Genomic DNA, 16,715 nt, shown 5'->3' with positions numbered 1-16,715 from the left:
GAGAACAACTTTGAACAACAGTTTCAAATCTTGCTACAGGTTTCCAATTTTTTTTATGTCAGAGCTTTGACTGGGCCATTCAAACTATTAATATTCTTTGATCTAACCTGTCTCAATGTATGTTCAGGGTTGGTGTCCTACTTTACAGTGAACCTCAGCCCCAATCTCAAGTCATTTGCAGAATCGTAAAGGCTTTTTTCTAGCATTTAATTTTATTTAGCTCCATCCATCTTGCCATCAACTCTGTCCAGCTTTCCCAAAGCATGATAATGTCACCAGCATATTTCATGATGATGATGATGTGTTCTGGGTGATTTGCAGTGTTGGTCTTCTTCTACACAAAGCCTTCTGCATGCTTTCTAAGGTTTACTTAACTTTAGTAGTTGCTATTAGTGGATTTTACTCAGGATTATCATCATAAGGAGAGTTGAATGCAAATACATGCCACAGTTTACAGATTTTATTTGTTAAAATAAAATAAAACACAGCCAAACCAGACACCCACTCTTAGCTCCAAAATTTTGCACAGCATCCTGGTTGCAAATTCATGGTGGAAGTTTTTCTTGTTTTTCTTGTTAGTTTTACCATCAACAAAATAAACAAATATTAAAACAGTGTACTGTCTTCAAGCTACAGTGTTTCTTCATTCTTCTGGCTCACAGGAAAAAGCTGTTTTTTCTTTCCTTCTGGTTGTTGGTTCATTCTTTCTCAGAGCAGGCTGTAATCGTGGTGAACATTTTGGAAACAACACTGTAAATTATGACTGACAAGCTAATAGCTCTTTTGAAAATAGTTAACACCAAAGGATCTTTTTACCCGAGTCTGGAAAAGCAGAGTGTAGCGGCCTCTTGGAGTGAACAGCCAGACGCAGGGAGTTCCAAACGGGTGCAGTTTATTATTAACCTTCCTTGTCTGACACCGTGAAAACTCGTTCTGCTTCCCAAGAGCGCTATTTTACAGATTTTCTTTACTTTTCCTCAGGCTCTAACGCTCACTCGGCGTGGTTAGCAAACAGGAAGTGCCTAACACAAAAATACGCGAAGAAGAACTCTACCGCTCTATAAAATAAATTCACAAATCAACCACTAAGTGTCACTGTGGTACCAATAAACAAAAAGAAGAATTTCACCATTTAGTAGCTATTTACACTCCCACCAAATCCTGTCTCAATAAATGAACAAAAGAAGACATGAGGAAAGTAATTGAACAGGATTTCTTGACTCTACTAAATGAGCATGCCTGCAGAAAAGAATAACATGGTGAATAAACTGTACAAAGGTTGTTTATCACTTCTCATCATTTTCCAAAAGAAGAACCAATTTCTGGATTGGTCTCTCAATAATTGAGAGTTTGGAAGAGGAATTGGACTTTCGCTCTCCGACTTGAACTTTGACTCGACGGACCAATCCATCATCGCCTTGAACAGTTTCAACCACTCGTCCTAGTTGCCACTGATGTCTTGGAAGGTTGTCGTCTTTGATAATGACAATGTCCCCTTTCTTGAGGTTACGCTGAGCTGAGTGCCATTTCTGTCTCATGGAAATGTTCAACAAATATTCCCTTTTCCAGCGACTCCAAAATTGTTCAATGAGATACTGCACTCTCCTCCACCTCTTTGTGGCATATAGGTCCTCTTTGACAAACACTCCAGGGGGAGGAAGAGAAACCTTAGATTTCATCATAATGAGATGGTTCGGTGTTATGGGCTCTAATGCTCGCGGATCATTGATTCCATCCACTGTTAATGGGCGGCTGTTTACAATAGCCATTGCCTCATATAACAATGTCCTGAGGGAGGCGTCATCGAGTCGGCCTGAGCACTGTGCAAAAGTAGCATTCAACACATTTCTGATGGTTCTGATCTGTCTTTCCCAGATACCACCTGCATGACTGGCAGAGGGGGAATTGAAAACAAATTCACACTGTTTGTCCGTCAAGAAAACTTTAAGTAACTTAGTGTCACATTGTTTCAGTGCTTGTGTGAACTCGTTCCTGGCACCAACAAAATTAGAGCCTTGATCACAGTGCAGTTGTCTTACAGCTCCTCTAATGCTGATAAAGCATCTCAGTGCATTTATGAAAGAGTCAGTCGACAGGTCTTCGAGCATTTCGATATGGACAGCTCTAGAGTAGAGACATGTGAAAATTAGACCGTATCTTTTGTATTCTTTGCGGGCTTTCTTCACAATGAAAGGGCCAAAACAGTCCATGCCGCTATATGTGAAAGGTGCAGAGGATTCGACGCGTTCTTTAGGAAGGTCAGCCATTCTCTGCTTTTCTGTTGGCCGCCTAAGTTTTCTGCAAAACACACAATCGCGTATCATCTTGGCCACCAACTTACTCCCACCAATGACCCAGAAGCCATTGGTTCTAAGTTCCATTTGTGTCTGGCCTCGACCCTGATGACATGTCTTAGCATGGTAGTGGGACACAATCAGCTTAGTAATATGACTGTTGTTGGGTAGTATCACTGGGTGTTTGACTTTAAGACAGAGAGATGACTGCTTTAATCTTCCACCGACACGAAGAAGCCCTTCAGACCAGATGGGATCACAACTGAAAAGAGCGCTGGTGTTTGGAATGTTCTTTTCACCTTTAAGCAATTTTACTTCATTTGGGAAGGTTTGTTGTTGCACAATCTTAATCACTGTTTCAGCAGCCTTTTCACGTTCGTCAACAGTCACATGTTCGCCATGTTGTTGCTTTGAACATAGTCTCTTGATTCTTGCAACTACCTTGAGGAGTGTTGTCCAAGAGGAAAATCGATTCAGGCGATTGAGGATGTCATTACTACATTTGACATCAGTTGCGAGCACCTGAATTGTCTTGACTTCAGGATCACCGACTAGTAATTCCGTTGGAGTGCTGGTCGTCAGTTGTAACTCATGCTCCCAAAGAAACCTTGGTCCTTGCAGCCAGTTTGTCGAATGAATATCTGAAGCACAAAGACCTCTGGATGCATGATCAGCCGGGTTTTCTGACGTTTCAACATAATGCCACTGATTAGGATCACTGTTATCTCTAATCAGTTGAACACGGTTGGCAACAAATATGTGGAACCTGCGAGCATCATTATTGATGTACCCTAGTACAACTCGTGAGTCAGTCCAGAAAAATTCTTGATCAATCTTTAGGTCAAGTTCACATCTAAGCATGACATTGACCTTTGTAGAAATCACTGCTGCTGCAAGTTCTAATCTTGGGATACTTGTGATCTTTGAGGGAGCAACCCTTGCCTTTGCTATCACAAGACTGCAGTGAACTTCATCCTTGTCATTTATGTATCTCAGGTAAGAACATGCACCATATCCTACACAGCTAGCATCAGAAAAATGGTGCAGCTCTACTCTGACAATGTTGTGGAAGTCAGGGGGGTGATAACATCTGGGAATTGAGATCTCTTTCAATTTCAGTAGATCATTTGTCCATTTCTCCCACCGTGGCTTTATGTCTTCTGGGAGAGGATCGTCCCATCCTATGCCTCGGTGACAAAGCTCTTGAAGAATCAGTTTTCCACTAAGACTGAATGGAGCAATGAATCCGAGAGGGTCATAAAGCGAAGCAATGATGGACAAGCAGCTGCGGCGGGTTGAAGCTTGATCTTTTAAGCCGATGTTAAAAACAAAGGTGTCATTTTTTATCAACCACTGAATCCCGAGTGCACGCTCAGATGAGGATGGATCCAAACCATGGGGCTCGATGGCTGCTGCTACTTCTGAAGAATCCAAGCATGTGAGAGCAGCTTCCTTGTTTGAGTTGAATTTATGAAGCCTTAAGCCTCCTTTCTTACACAACTCTTGTGATTCAATGATCAGTTTCTTGGCTTCCTCAACTGATGGCACACTGACTAAGCCATCATCCACATAAAAGTTTTTCTCAATAAATGTGGCTGCTTGAGGATAGTTAGCCTTGTGTTGCTGTGCCAGATGCTTTAACCCAAAGTTGGCACATCCTGGAGATGAAGCAGCTCCAAAGAGATGAACTGTCATTCTGAACTCCTGTGGTTCTTTTTCCAAATCTCCACCTTTCCACCAGAGGAACTTGAGATAATTTCTGGATTCAGGAGTGACAGAAAATTGGTGAAACATTCTTTCTATGTCACAAATTATAGCTGTGGTCTCCTTCCTGAAGCGACATAGTACTCCTACCAAAGGATTGATTAAATCAGGCCCAGTAAGCAATGTGTCGTTAAGAGAAACACCATGGAATTTGGCTGAACAATCAAAAACAACTCTCAGCTTATCTGGTTTTCTGGGATGGTAGATGCCATGATGTGGAAGGTACCACTCTGTTTCTCCTTCAGATGTTGTAGGGGCAGGCTCTGCATCACCCTTATTTATGGTTTCTTCCATGAATGTTTTGTATTGCTCATAGTATTGTTTGCTGGTCTTTAATTTTTTCTTAAGACCCTGCAGGCGAACTTGGGCTAGTCTTTTGTTGTTTGGTAGGTTAGGCGGGTCGTTGCCTTTGAACGGAAGAGGCATTTCATAATGCCCGTCATCCCTCTGTGTGATGTTGTTACTGAGAAACTGTATAAAATTAACATCATCTCGGGACACATATTTTTCTTCGTAACTTCTCTCCGTAAAATCCGACTCTAAGACCTTTAAAATGTCAGTTGAAGACGGGCTTGGTAGCTCCTTTACTGTGAGTCGATGCACAAAACTTTGACCTCCTTGTCTGTCTAGGTGGGGGTTTGATGAGCCTATTATACTCCATCCTAGTTCTGATCTCTGTGCAAATGGTTGGTTTTTATCACCTGTTATAACTTCAAGTGGAGCTAGAGCAGCTGGACAGTCGTATCCAATGAGAAGCCCTACATCACAGTCCTGAACGGGAGGTAACTTATCTGCCAAGTTTCTGAGATGGGGCCACATTAATGCAGTTTCTTTCGTCGGAATATAAGACTTGTCCACTGGGATAAAATCTCTGCTATAAGCTTGATGTAGTTGGATGCGACTCTCAGAGTTAAGTCCTCGAACTTGTAGACCATGAACACTCTTGCTGGAAATGATTGTGTCGACAGCAGTCATAGTACTCAGTTTCAGCTTTGTTGGATGGAAATCCACATTCAGTCTGTCAATTACATCTTCTAACACAAACGTCGAGTCACTTTGTGTGTCCAGCATTGCATATGTTAGTATTTCTCTGTGTGGCTCTTGTAGTGAAGACACAAGTACTGGTACAATACTGGTAGTGGCAGAAACATGCTGAGTCAATGTATGGGACACAACTCTGTGTGTTTCTTGGTTTGCATGTTCTTCTGTGGAAGTGGAGCTATTTGTTGTTGTCTCCACAGATCTTTCCTTCCTCTCTTCATGTAAGCAGGTTGGATGACGACGTCTGCATATATTGCATGTGTGTCGTCTCTTACATTCCTTGGTCACGTGACCTTTTCTCAGGCATCCAAAGCAGAGCCGATTTTCGTGTATGAATGTCCTTTTGTCTTCAACACTCTTTGAGGCGAAAGCGGGACATCTGGTGATGCCGTGGGCTTCACTTTTACAAACATAGCAAGATGATTTTGCTTTACAGTCATTTGTATCTTGTATCCCATGACTGAAACTCTTTTGTTGTGCATTTGTGTTGAAAGTCTTGGCTCTCTTTTGGGTTCTGTCGTCTGCAAACTTGAAATTTCCTATCAGGGGTGAGGCAATGGGATTACAGGCTATTTTTGCCTCTTTGCTTAAAAACTCTGTGAAGCATTTAAAATCTGGATAATCACCTGATTCATCAAGTTCATCCACAACTATTCGACTCCACTTGCGAACAATCCATTCAGGTAATTTTTTGAGCAACTTATGGTTCTCTTCACAGTCACTGAGGATAGCTAATCCCTTGACATGTGGAATTGCTTCCTTGCAACCTTGGAGGAAGTCAGAAAATTCACGTAGTGCAAGTGAGTCATTTGCATTAATCTTTGGCCATCTTGCAAGCTTATCACGAAAAGCTTTCTGTATAATAAACGCGTTCCCATATCTGTCCTGTAAGACTTTCCAAGCTCCAATGTATGCACTTTCTGAGTCTCGGTAAAAGAAACCTTCAACAGCTTTGCGTGCTTCTCCAGCAAGATAATTTCTGAGATAAAACATCTTCTCACTAGCTGGGAGGGGCTTTCTGTCAATGAGAGTCATAAATGACATTTTCCAATCAGTAAACCTTAAAGGATCCCCACTGAATACAGTAGGTTCAGGGACTGGTAAGCGACTTATACTTAATGAGCTGGCGATTGCTTCAGCTAGATTGGATGACTCAGGATTTATTGTCACCTCCGGAGCTGATTGGTAAGGCTGGAACGATGTAGCTTCTGGACTCAAGCAGGGTTTATCTCTAAAGAAGATAGGGTTTGTTCTGTAATTAGTATCTTCAACATTGTTTTCACTGCGTTCAAATTCATCATATGCTCTCACACGAGCTGCTGCTACAGCTATTTCCTTTTCTTCTTTTAACCGCTGCAGTTTTGCTCTTTCCTGATCCAGCTGCTGTTGCATTTCCACTTCTTTTTGCTTAATTTCTGACAGCATTTTTGACTCTTTAAGTTTCCATTCGTTTTCTAATTTTTGGAGCTGTGCTTGCTGTGCTTGAATTTCTTTGGTGGCCTTTGATTGCTCCACTTTAGCAGCAAGCTCTGCTTGCGCATCTGCTTTGCTGTTACTGGTACTAGATGAGCTGGAATGGCTGCTTGAATTCTCTGATGATTTTGATGAGCTTACGGTTTCAGTTTGAGTGTGCCCAAAGATAGAGCCATATTCATCTTTGTTTAATGTTTCTCTCACTCTTTCTTTCTCAAGATGACTATTATAATCTTTATCAATAGTCTCTGTACGATTGTTTATAAGGTCACAAATTTCCTTTGTGAGCGTAACACAAGCTTCCATCCTTTTGACAATCTCTGGTGTGGTGTTACTGTTACGTAGGATGGGCTCGTACTGCAGTCTTACAGCATCGTACTTTGCCTGAATGTTTTCTTGTAAATCATTGAGGTCTTCTAATGTACAGAGGGCCTTTAGTTTTTTCCTAGTTTCTCTTGCTACCCACTTCCAAGAATCATAAGCCTTCTGAAACGCTTTCTCACGTTTTTTGTTGTCTTGGACGTGCATCTCTTGGCCTTTTTCTGTTAGCTTTCTTTCTCTGGAGCTAGACCTGAGTGGCATGTCTACAGGATCCGTTTTCTCTGTTGGAAGTGACATCTTATTTGCTTCCTGCAACTGCCTTGGTTCACCGAAGACTTTTTAATTATCCTTTGACACACTATGCCAATTCAGTTATGCTGTGAGCTTGTTCATGTGATTGTCCATTTATCTTGCCTGTGTGACATCATCGATGCAAGCGGCGACAGCTGGGTTCCAGGTAGAATGGTGTCGGCTTCACTGCAGAAAGATCTGGTCTCTTGCAGAGAGTTTTCACTGTAGCGGCCTCTTGGAGTGAACAGCCAGACGCAGGGAGTTCCAAACGGGTGCAGTTTATTATTAACCTTCCTTGTCTGACACCGTGAAAACTCGTTCTGCTTCCCAAGAGCGCTATTTTACAGATTTTCTTTACTTTTCCTCAGGCTCTAACGCTCACTCGGCGTGGTTAGCAAACAGGAAGTGCCTAACACAAAAATACGCGAAGAAGAACTCTACCGCTCTATAAAATAAATTCACAAATCAACCACTAAGTGTCACTGTGGTACCAATAAACAAAAAGAAGAATTTCACCATTTAGTAGCTATTTACACAGAGTGCTCATGTTTCAGGAAAGCATAGGGTCGAAACAAAAGCTCCACATTTTCCAGGATCACCATGTTCAGTCACAGATTTATTTTCACATTTTCTATAACCTTTTATTGTGCTAATCATTTAATTATCATCAAGAGCTCCTCAACAAGCAGTACAAAACATATCCTATTCTCATAATTCCACACAAGGGAATTAAATCAACTCTCTGAAAGACAACAAGGAAAGGCACTCAGTGTGATTATGCCGATAACACAGACCGCAGAGGATTATACACATAACTCCCCTACTATCAGCCAAGCCCAGTTTGACGACAAGAATTTAATGACTTCTGATTCTGCTGCTCTTTTATAGCCTCTAAATTACTTTTAAATTACTCTTTGGTTAATTGTGGCAATAATTGTTGGTGTTTTGCTTGTGTTTGTAGTTCATATGTGAAGCTGTTGCCTCCAAGCGATTGAGTTGCAATGGACTGAAATAATTAGCAGAGGGTTGTTTAACCAGGAACAATAATATTAATGTATAAAATGGAAATACAATCTGCTGGCACAGCACATCAGTTTTAATGAAAACATCTGAAAATGCCTTTTCTTTCTTTCTGTTTCTGTGTCAAAGAGCATTGGAGGTTTTCTCACCGTCAGCTCCAGCAGTTCGTTGAGGAGTCCGTTGTGCTTGCTCTGGAGGAAGGCGTTGGCGCTGCCAGACTTGGCTATTCTTATCCTGGCCAGCCTGGCTTTCTGGAAGTGGGAAGAGAAGGAGGTCAGATTGTCAGACAAGGTGGGCAGGAGGTTGCTGGAAGATGACTAAGGCTTTATTTAATGAAAAGAGTCTGCCAAGTATTCACCAAAACTGCATAGTAATTTTCACAGCTATCCAAGAAGTGCTGCTTGCTTTTCGTTGGGGTTTTTCTTCTTTCAATGTGATGAAAGCTGTCTCTGCAGCATATTGTGTCTGGAGGGGAATGCTCACTAACATCTTTCAGAAAGTATGTAGTATCAAATATAATTCATCCATTTGGGATTGCTGAGCATTTCCTTTTGAGTCCATGGACATTTTTATGTTGCTGTAACAGCATCCTTTTGCTACTTTTCACTTTTCTACAGACACAGAGACCTTGCAGCAGGGATTAACTTCCATTAAAACCACAAGAGTAGGAGTGATGTTGGGTCCTGAGGACTGGCTTATCCAAAATGAGTTTTAGAGAATGTCTTTGTGCAAGCAAAAGAGAGAAAAAGAAAGTTCCCTCACACGGCAAACTCTAAATAATTTTTGAATGGGATGTGGTCCGGGATTTCACTAAGTTATAGCAAAGTGTTGCCACTGAAAATCGTCTCAAACGTCTGAAATGCAAAACTTCAATGACTGAGGTCAGCCTATGAAAAAACAGCCTTAAATTGAAGGCATAGCTTGAAGCTGAAAAAGAAGCATTCATTTTCCTAAAGCAATATATTATATTTTCATCAAATTAGTATTCTGCAACTTCTAACAACTAACAACTTCTAACTTTGTCAGCAAGAAGATCTATGGTTTTAGCCCTGATTGAAGCAAAAACAATGCGTCCATTAGTTTTGACCAGGTTCTCCTCTTCTATGGAAGAGATCCCTAGAAAGATTTTATTTTGAATTAAATGGTTCAGATCATCAAATTTTCTCATTAGACAAAACTAGCCTGAGTGAAAACAAAAAGCAGTTCTCAGATGATAATTTCATTAAGAGTACAATAGTCTACCTCAAATGATAATCTCAGAGTGAAAGTCCAAATTTGATATTCACTGAGATTGTGATATGACCTCAAACAGCCCATTAATGCTCAAAACTAGGATTTCCCAACTCAAGACTTTCAGAGCTACTATCCTGAAACTTTGCATTCTTCAGTGAGCATACCAGAATTAAATGAATTGCTCGTTACCGGGCCTCATCAGAGCTGAATGACGTGCTGATAAGGGAATTCCGTCATTTGATACATATGAGATGGAGAAGGGATGAATCTAAAAATTACAGCAAAGTAGCTCTCAAAACCCCTCTATGAGGAAGAACTGAAATTACTTCAAATGCTGTATTAGCACTAAATTGTACTTAGAGAAACCAGAGTAAATGGGGTTGAAAACAAATTCACACCACATTTTTTAGATTTTCGGTTGTTAAATGACACGAAAACCATCTATTGTTTCCCTTCTGTTTTTTTTCCTCTGAAGAGTTTTTACGGCGCTAGTGGCTCGTATTTTTTCTACAGTAGGCTGACAGGAAACAGGGAAGGAGAGGGGGGAAGACATGCTGCAAAGGTCGTCGGGACCGGGAGTCGATCCCGCCACGTCCGCGTCGAGGACTAAGGCCTCCAAACGTAGGGCGTGCTAACCCCCTGCGCCACCACAGCACGCCCCGTAATATTTTTTTCTACCACATCAAATCTCAGTGAAATAAACTGAAGTTAGTGTTTGTCATTTGATAAAATATGAAAAGGTTTCATGGGAAGAAATACATTTTCAAGGCACTGTGAGTGTATTTTGTTACTTTTGTTTCTGTCCTCTTATTGAAAATGTTTGAAGAAATCCCAACATTAAAAGTTTGTCAGTTTGAGTCTGTCATATCAATAGATTTACCAGAAGATAAACCTGTTTTAAAGTGCTGATGTGACACCAGAACAAAGCAAAGGAGACAGACAAGAAAGAAAAAATCTCTTGTTCCATAGATTTAGACGATCATTCTTACTTTCTGCTATTATTGGCTTATTTTATTGATAATGTTGTGTTTTGATGGCAATATATCATGTGCCAATTCAATACCCAGTCTTAATCTGAATTATATTCATAGGGAATGTTTTCATGAGGGCTTAGAAAGGAATAAAAATTTGGACCAGGATTATTACCAGGAAACAGTGCATCAACGTTTTAAATTGGTTAGGCTTTATATCGTTTGTTTCAGTGAGACATAGATTAGCCAAGAACAACTTCTAGTGGTTTTCTCAAAATGAAGAGATACAGTATTTCTCCACTGCAAGAAACTAAAAGTGATTATTAATCACAAGATAATAAAACTTTGAAATATTTGCCTGGGAAAATGTAACAGATGAACATGGTTTAAAAATCAGTGGGGCCTGTCTTCAATTAAGTTTGATCAACAGTACTGGCATAGTTAGGCTAGTTAATCCACACTTGGAACCTTAGAGAGTTTTCTGTGGCCACATATGCAGATGGACTATGATAGCACATAAGTACCACTTGTAAATGACATAATAAATTTAAAAATCCTATAAAAGATTCATCCATCAATGTTATTCGAGTATAAAAATGTGAGAAAACAAAAACCACACAAAAGCATTTAGAGTAGGAACATTCATTGTTAGTTTTTGGAGCTCAGCAAATATTGATGCGAAACAGATTCTGAAATCCACAACCAGAAGAGCAGCACATAATTTGTTGTTGATTATGTATATGCACCAAAGCTTGAAAAGCTTCTGTTGGTGATGAGCCATGACACACATTTTGCAGCAATTTATGACCAAGTCTTGCAATTTTTGAAAATTTGCAAACTAAGTGCTGCTAAAAAGTCCTCATCAAAACCCCGGTTCCACTCAGTTTGACATTAGGAAAGCTGGAGCTCCATCTGTGCTGCATCAGGTAGCAAGTCTGAGTGGAGATTGGAACTTGGACTTGATTTAATTCATTTTTTGCACTTTTGGAGCAATTTACAATTTCTCAGATTTTTTTTGTGAAGCTAACAAGCAACCACAAAGCTTTAGGCAATTAAAAAAAAATAAATCTTGTTTGATTCACAATATATATTCTATTCTATATATTCTAGGTTATCTTTTTTTCCTGATGCTAGCAGACTATTTATCTTAAGGAGGAAATGACAAGAAAAAGACACGTCTACACACTTGGTGTGGTGCTTAAAATATTTAAATATCCCACTCCATCTGCTGATGAGGACATCACAAATTGATTTTATTTTTCTCTACATTCAAACATATTACTTTGATTCTTAAGGGGAGACAAATATGCACTTGTGTTTAACTTTTTGCATAGACCTTCCTGGTTCTGAGTCCAGAAGATAAACCTGTTTTAAAGTGCTGATGCGATAACAGAACAAAGCAACGGATACAGACAGGAAATGAGAAAGGAATAGTGTGGGACATTTTTTAAAATGAAGAGGATATTAGGGTGACTTCCTCCCCAGCTCGTGGACACATGAGTTGAGTGATTTCTTTAACCTTGTCCTGCTTGCCCCCTCGTTCCACTATAAACGTATTTTGAAAGTGGGAGACAGACGGAGCAATTTCTTCTTCCAAGACGTGAATCAAAAGTAATGAAATAAGTTTGTATGCTTCAAAAGTTGCCAGTCAAACTCTGGATTCTGTGAAGATGTGTGGAAAGCTGCAACGTGAGATGTAATAATACTGATAGTGTGTTTCTGCGTGCATGACATGTGAAAATAACGGAATGATGCAGGACTGAATCATTCTTTCTTTGTTCACTAAGCTAAAAGCATATGATGTTGAAAGTGAAAACTGCGTGTTTTGCAGACAGTTTTTTTTTTGGATCAAAAGCATCGCCTGAAACAAAAAAGAGAAATATTATGAAATAAAAATTAACTCTGATGCGTAAGTGTGAGATGTGTTAGATTTGATTGTACTGATGTTTTTCTGAGCGCCTACTGAACCAGTGATCACAGAAGGAAAACCTTCCTAATAAACATCTGAAGAAAGTTCAAAGGCAGCCTGAAGTATTGAGGCATGAATGTGTCATATAAAGTCCCTGAATGGGTATTATAGAAGCATCAATGTAGTCCACTGTCCAATATGCCTGATTTATTTTCCAATTGTAAAATGAACATTTATTTTTTATATAACCCAACAGATAGATTTTCTCAAAATCTCAATGAGTAAGAGTCTTTAAATTCCCAAAAGACAAAATAAACCTCAAATGGTTTGTAAAATTGGGAAAACAAAACAAAACAAAAAATATCTTACATAAGCATAACATTTTAGCTAAGGTAAAAATGATTCCTAATCTAGAATGTTAGTCAGTCCTAAGCACTTTTTCAAACACTTTGGGAACTGACAAAAAAATACTTCAAGAGAAATGTTACTTTTATATGTCCATGGAAATATTTCAACCACAGGATTTTGAATATTCAAAATAAAGCTGTGGCTTATTACAGTAAATAATCATTGTGTCTTGCTGATTTTAATGAAAGTCTGTACATCCAGCTTTAATAACACACAGGCTAGTTTATTATACGTTGTATGTAATATTGTTTATCAAATTAAATTCTATTTATTGTGGCAACAATTAATGTTTAATTACTTTCTGTAGATTTGACACTTATCTACATAAAGTGCTCTGGGTTATTATTATTATTTTTTAACTAGATCTCATTTAATTGATGTTGTTTATTGATCACAATTCATCATCATTTCGTCTGACCTCTAATCAAATAAAAAGGCAGCCTCTCTCACCAGACAACCATACTAGCATAATTTAAATGTATGCTTTAAGTTGTTTTTCTGTCTCTGAGTATAAATGCCACATGATTGATTGATCATGAAGACTATTCATGGCTGAAAAGGTTATTTTACATAAATCAGTATACAATCTGCTAAAGGTGAGATTCTGTAGGTCGATTTAGGTGATAATACTTGATTTGGTTGACCGAACAGAAAAAGCCTGAACTTTCAGCTCCATTATCACCAATCACAGACCTGAAGTCAGGCATCTAGACTGCTGACTTTGGAAATGCTGACCTCTTACCTAGGAACTACTCTATTTTCTCTTCTCTTAAGCCAGTCTAATGGCTCTCCGTCATACTTTGTGTGATTTCTTTGTCCTCTCTGTGTCCTGTTTTTTGCTCTTTTTCAACTTCCTTCCTCTTCCTTTCTTTATCCTGTAGTCTTCTCGGTTTGCCCTCACGTCTCCTGTCTTTTTATTATTATTTTTTTTCTCCTGCTCAACAACCTGCCAGGTTGCAGTGTAGCTCCACTTGACTTTGCTGTCCCATTAGGAGCGTGACCTCAATCCATTTACTGCTTCGACACTCACCATCACTCTGATGGTGAGTGCTGCACGACTGATTTATGCATGAATAAAAGAAGAAACCTTTCTGCAAGATCTTTTTACTTATTGGTAAATTAAGACCAAATATCAGGGTTTGTTTTCATGGGCAGTTAGGTCCTCAGGAGGCTGCTAAATATGAAGAAAGGATAATATGCTGTGCACTAAGTCACGCACTGTCACAGTTAGCAGACAATCACTGTCATTAAGCTCAATTTGAAATTTTCTGAAAGAAAGACAACAATTACTACTGTATGTGAAAAGAGCTTTTTGTGAAGTAAAATTTCTAGACGAGTACATAATTGTAAAAGGTGCCTGAAGTAGAGTTGTTATAAAAGAATGAAGAAAAATTAAACTTAGAGAGGATGGAAAGACCAGGAGAGCTGCAGAAATGGAGGACAGAGTTAGCTCTCCTCCCCTCCCTCTTTTCTGTCCTCAGTCTGTGTCTTTAAATCGTGACGCAGACAAAATACAGATGACATGGGAGGGGAAGTGTTTGCTCATGTGTGAATAAAAACAGCTTACAAAAACCCAGAAATTTGTTAGTGACCTGTTAACATTTTGAAGTTGTGAGCATTTACCAGATAAGTACACGGTCACAACAGAAAACAGAGAGCACTCCAGATGAGTGACTCATGCTTCACTGTTTTTCTCAGTGCTCTAGAGGGAAAATAAAGTCAAACAAAACAAATAAAGACAAGCAAACAGACAGAAAAATAAAAGGGGCAATATTACATTGTTTAACATGTCAAGTGAGCCAAAGAGCTAGTTGCAGACTAATGATTTAGCAGATGAAAACTGTGATCATAACTGAACTGAAGCTCAAAGTGCAACTACTTAATTCATTGCTAAAAACACGGTTAAATTCAGTATGTCTGCGCGACCAATTATTTTCAATTTCTCTGCTGGAACATATATTCATATGAAATTGATTTATTATTATATCTTCAGTACAGGGGCCATCACCAGTTGTTACAGGGACACTGGCCCCTGTCTAGAAGCGCCCATGCTGGTCCTCCTCCATCAATCTCAGCCCCAAGGCCTTCACCAGCAGCATGAGGGAATACATTGGGGATCTGTGTAGAACATTGCTCACTGCTGAGGGTGATATATTGTACAATAATTTAACCTGGCTAGACTTAACCGTACTATAGAGGAGTGCACTACCTTGCTCTTATTTTGCTTGTCAACAAACATTGCTTATAGTTATTACAGAAAACAAATATGAAATATTTGTGTTCATGAATTTGAAAAATATTAACATTTGTGTGTTTTCTGATCTCTTCCCTTCATCTTCGCTGCCAGTCAGATGAATTATACTTTGAGTTGAGCCTTATTTATTTACCCATGTATTTTTTTTATTTCAAACTAGTAGAAAACAAGTAACCTGTAGGATAAGAGTAAACATGTGCATACTTAACCGAGAACAAAATAATAATCTTACTGCTACTTTTCTGTTTGAAAAAGAGCAGGATGAAGTGAACGCTTATTTATTAGAATCTCCTCTGTCGATTAATGGAATGTATCACTTACTGACTGTAATTATCGGAAATATATAATTAAAAACATGTTGTGGCATTCATATACCATTTCAATTTCTATGCTAAAGAACCAATAAATTACCCTGTTGGGAACCACAGGCTCAGTTCACCTTCACATTATTGAGATGTAGGAGAGGTCAGTGCATTATGTTTGAAGAGGTTCAAATCAAATCAGACATTCCTCTTGTCAATTAGCTATCAGTGGCCGCTCCCCAACTTAATAGCGCTCTTATCTAGCCTTGTGGAAAGGTCAAGCCTACAGGGGAACTGTGGTGAGTGGCTGAGTAATATTTAGCACTACAAACTAAAGTGTGCATCTGTCTACATGTCTGAAAGAAAGGAATTATACATGTGTAAGGCTTTTAAATTAGTTTCCATGTGACAAGCAACAAACTAATTTGCAGTCACTGAAGTTGTACAGACAATACTGAATTATTCTGAAGTACTGACGTTTGTGATTTGTTTTTAAAGACACTAATGTTTATACAAAAAAAAATCTCAATCTTCCATTTAATCTTATGAGCTCAGTAGATATTTCATCCCGATCCTTTAGGCTTTCTAAAATTCACAACCTGCTTTCCCTTCAAATTAGGTAACATGCCTGCGTACAATTTTTAAAGACAGTAAGCTTCACCTTCTGAGCTCGACGTTTGTCTGCCCGCTGGTTCTGGTGGTAGATGCGGCTAAAGTTGGACACGATGACAGGGACGGGAAGAGCAATCACCAGCACGCCGCTCAGGGAGCAGATGGAGCCAAAGATCTTTCCAGCAATTGTCTTCGGGACCATGTCTCCGTAGCTAAAGGGAAATGAGAAGAATTCAATTTAAAGCACATACAAAGATGTGAAGGAAGTGTTTTGTCCCTCTCAGATTACTTCTGTTTTTGTTTATCAGTTAACCAATACATTTTATTGTTGCACAAAGATAAATTAAGTAAATATCACATGTAGATTTAATTGAGTAAAAGAAAAAAAATCCTTCCAAACAAACTTGGGCAAAGGTGAAAAAGCAATTGCCCCTAACTAATAACTGGTTTTGCCACCCGTGGCAGCAACAATTGCCATCAAGCATTTGCAATAATTAACAATAAGTATTTTACATTGAAATGTTTGGATGGCTCTTGTTTACAGAAATCTTTTAAAGCAGCCACATGGAGAGTTGTTGATCATGATCAGCCCACTTATGGTAACATTACAGCACTTCAGTTGGATTTAAGTCTGGAATTTGACTAGACCACTCCACTTTTGTTGATGATCATTCTTCTTCTGCTCAACACAAATGGGTTTAAGCAGAAGGGTCAAAAACAAAAATTCAGATATTATCCTTCAAGATTTCTAGTACAGAGCAGAATTTCTGTCTGTCTGTCTGTCTGTCTGTCTGTCTGTCTCTAGACCTAGATCTACACCAC

General features: G+C 39.1%; 1 protein-coding gene across 2 annotated transcripts in view; it reads right to left on the bottom strand.

The window, feature by feature from the left end:
* Positions 1-16,715, bottom strand: part of LOC116711117 (potassium voltage-gated channel subfamily D member 3-like) — a 93,490-nt gene that overhangs the window by 10,779 nt on the left and 65,996 nt on the right. For both annotated transcript variants that reach the window (XM_032550499.1, XM_032550498.1), the window contains exons 3-4: positions 15,943-16,105; positions 8,354-8,455 (exon numbers count right to left, since the gene is read on the bottom strand). In XM_032550499.1, coding sequence (XP_032406390.1) covers positions 8,354-8,455; positions 15,943-16,105 — 265 coding nt within the window. The remainder of the gene's footprint in view (positions 1-8,353; positions 8,456-15,942; positions 16,106-16,715) is intronic.

This window comes from Xiphophorus hellerii, chromosome 20 (assembly GCF_003331165.1).
Source record: "Xiphophorus hellerii strain 12219 chromosome 20, Xiphophorus_hellerii-4.1, whole genome shotgun sequence".
In the NCBI taxonomy this organism is placed as follows: Eukaryota; Metazoa; Chordata; class Actinopteri; order Cyprinodontiformes; family Poeciliidae; genus Xiphophorus; species Xiphophorus hellerii.
Note: the sequence above shows the minus strand (reverse complement) of the source record. Positions and strands in the feature narration are given on the sequence as shown.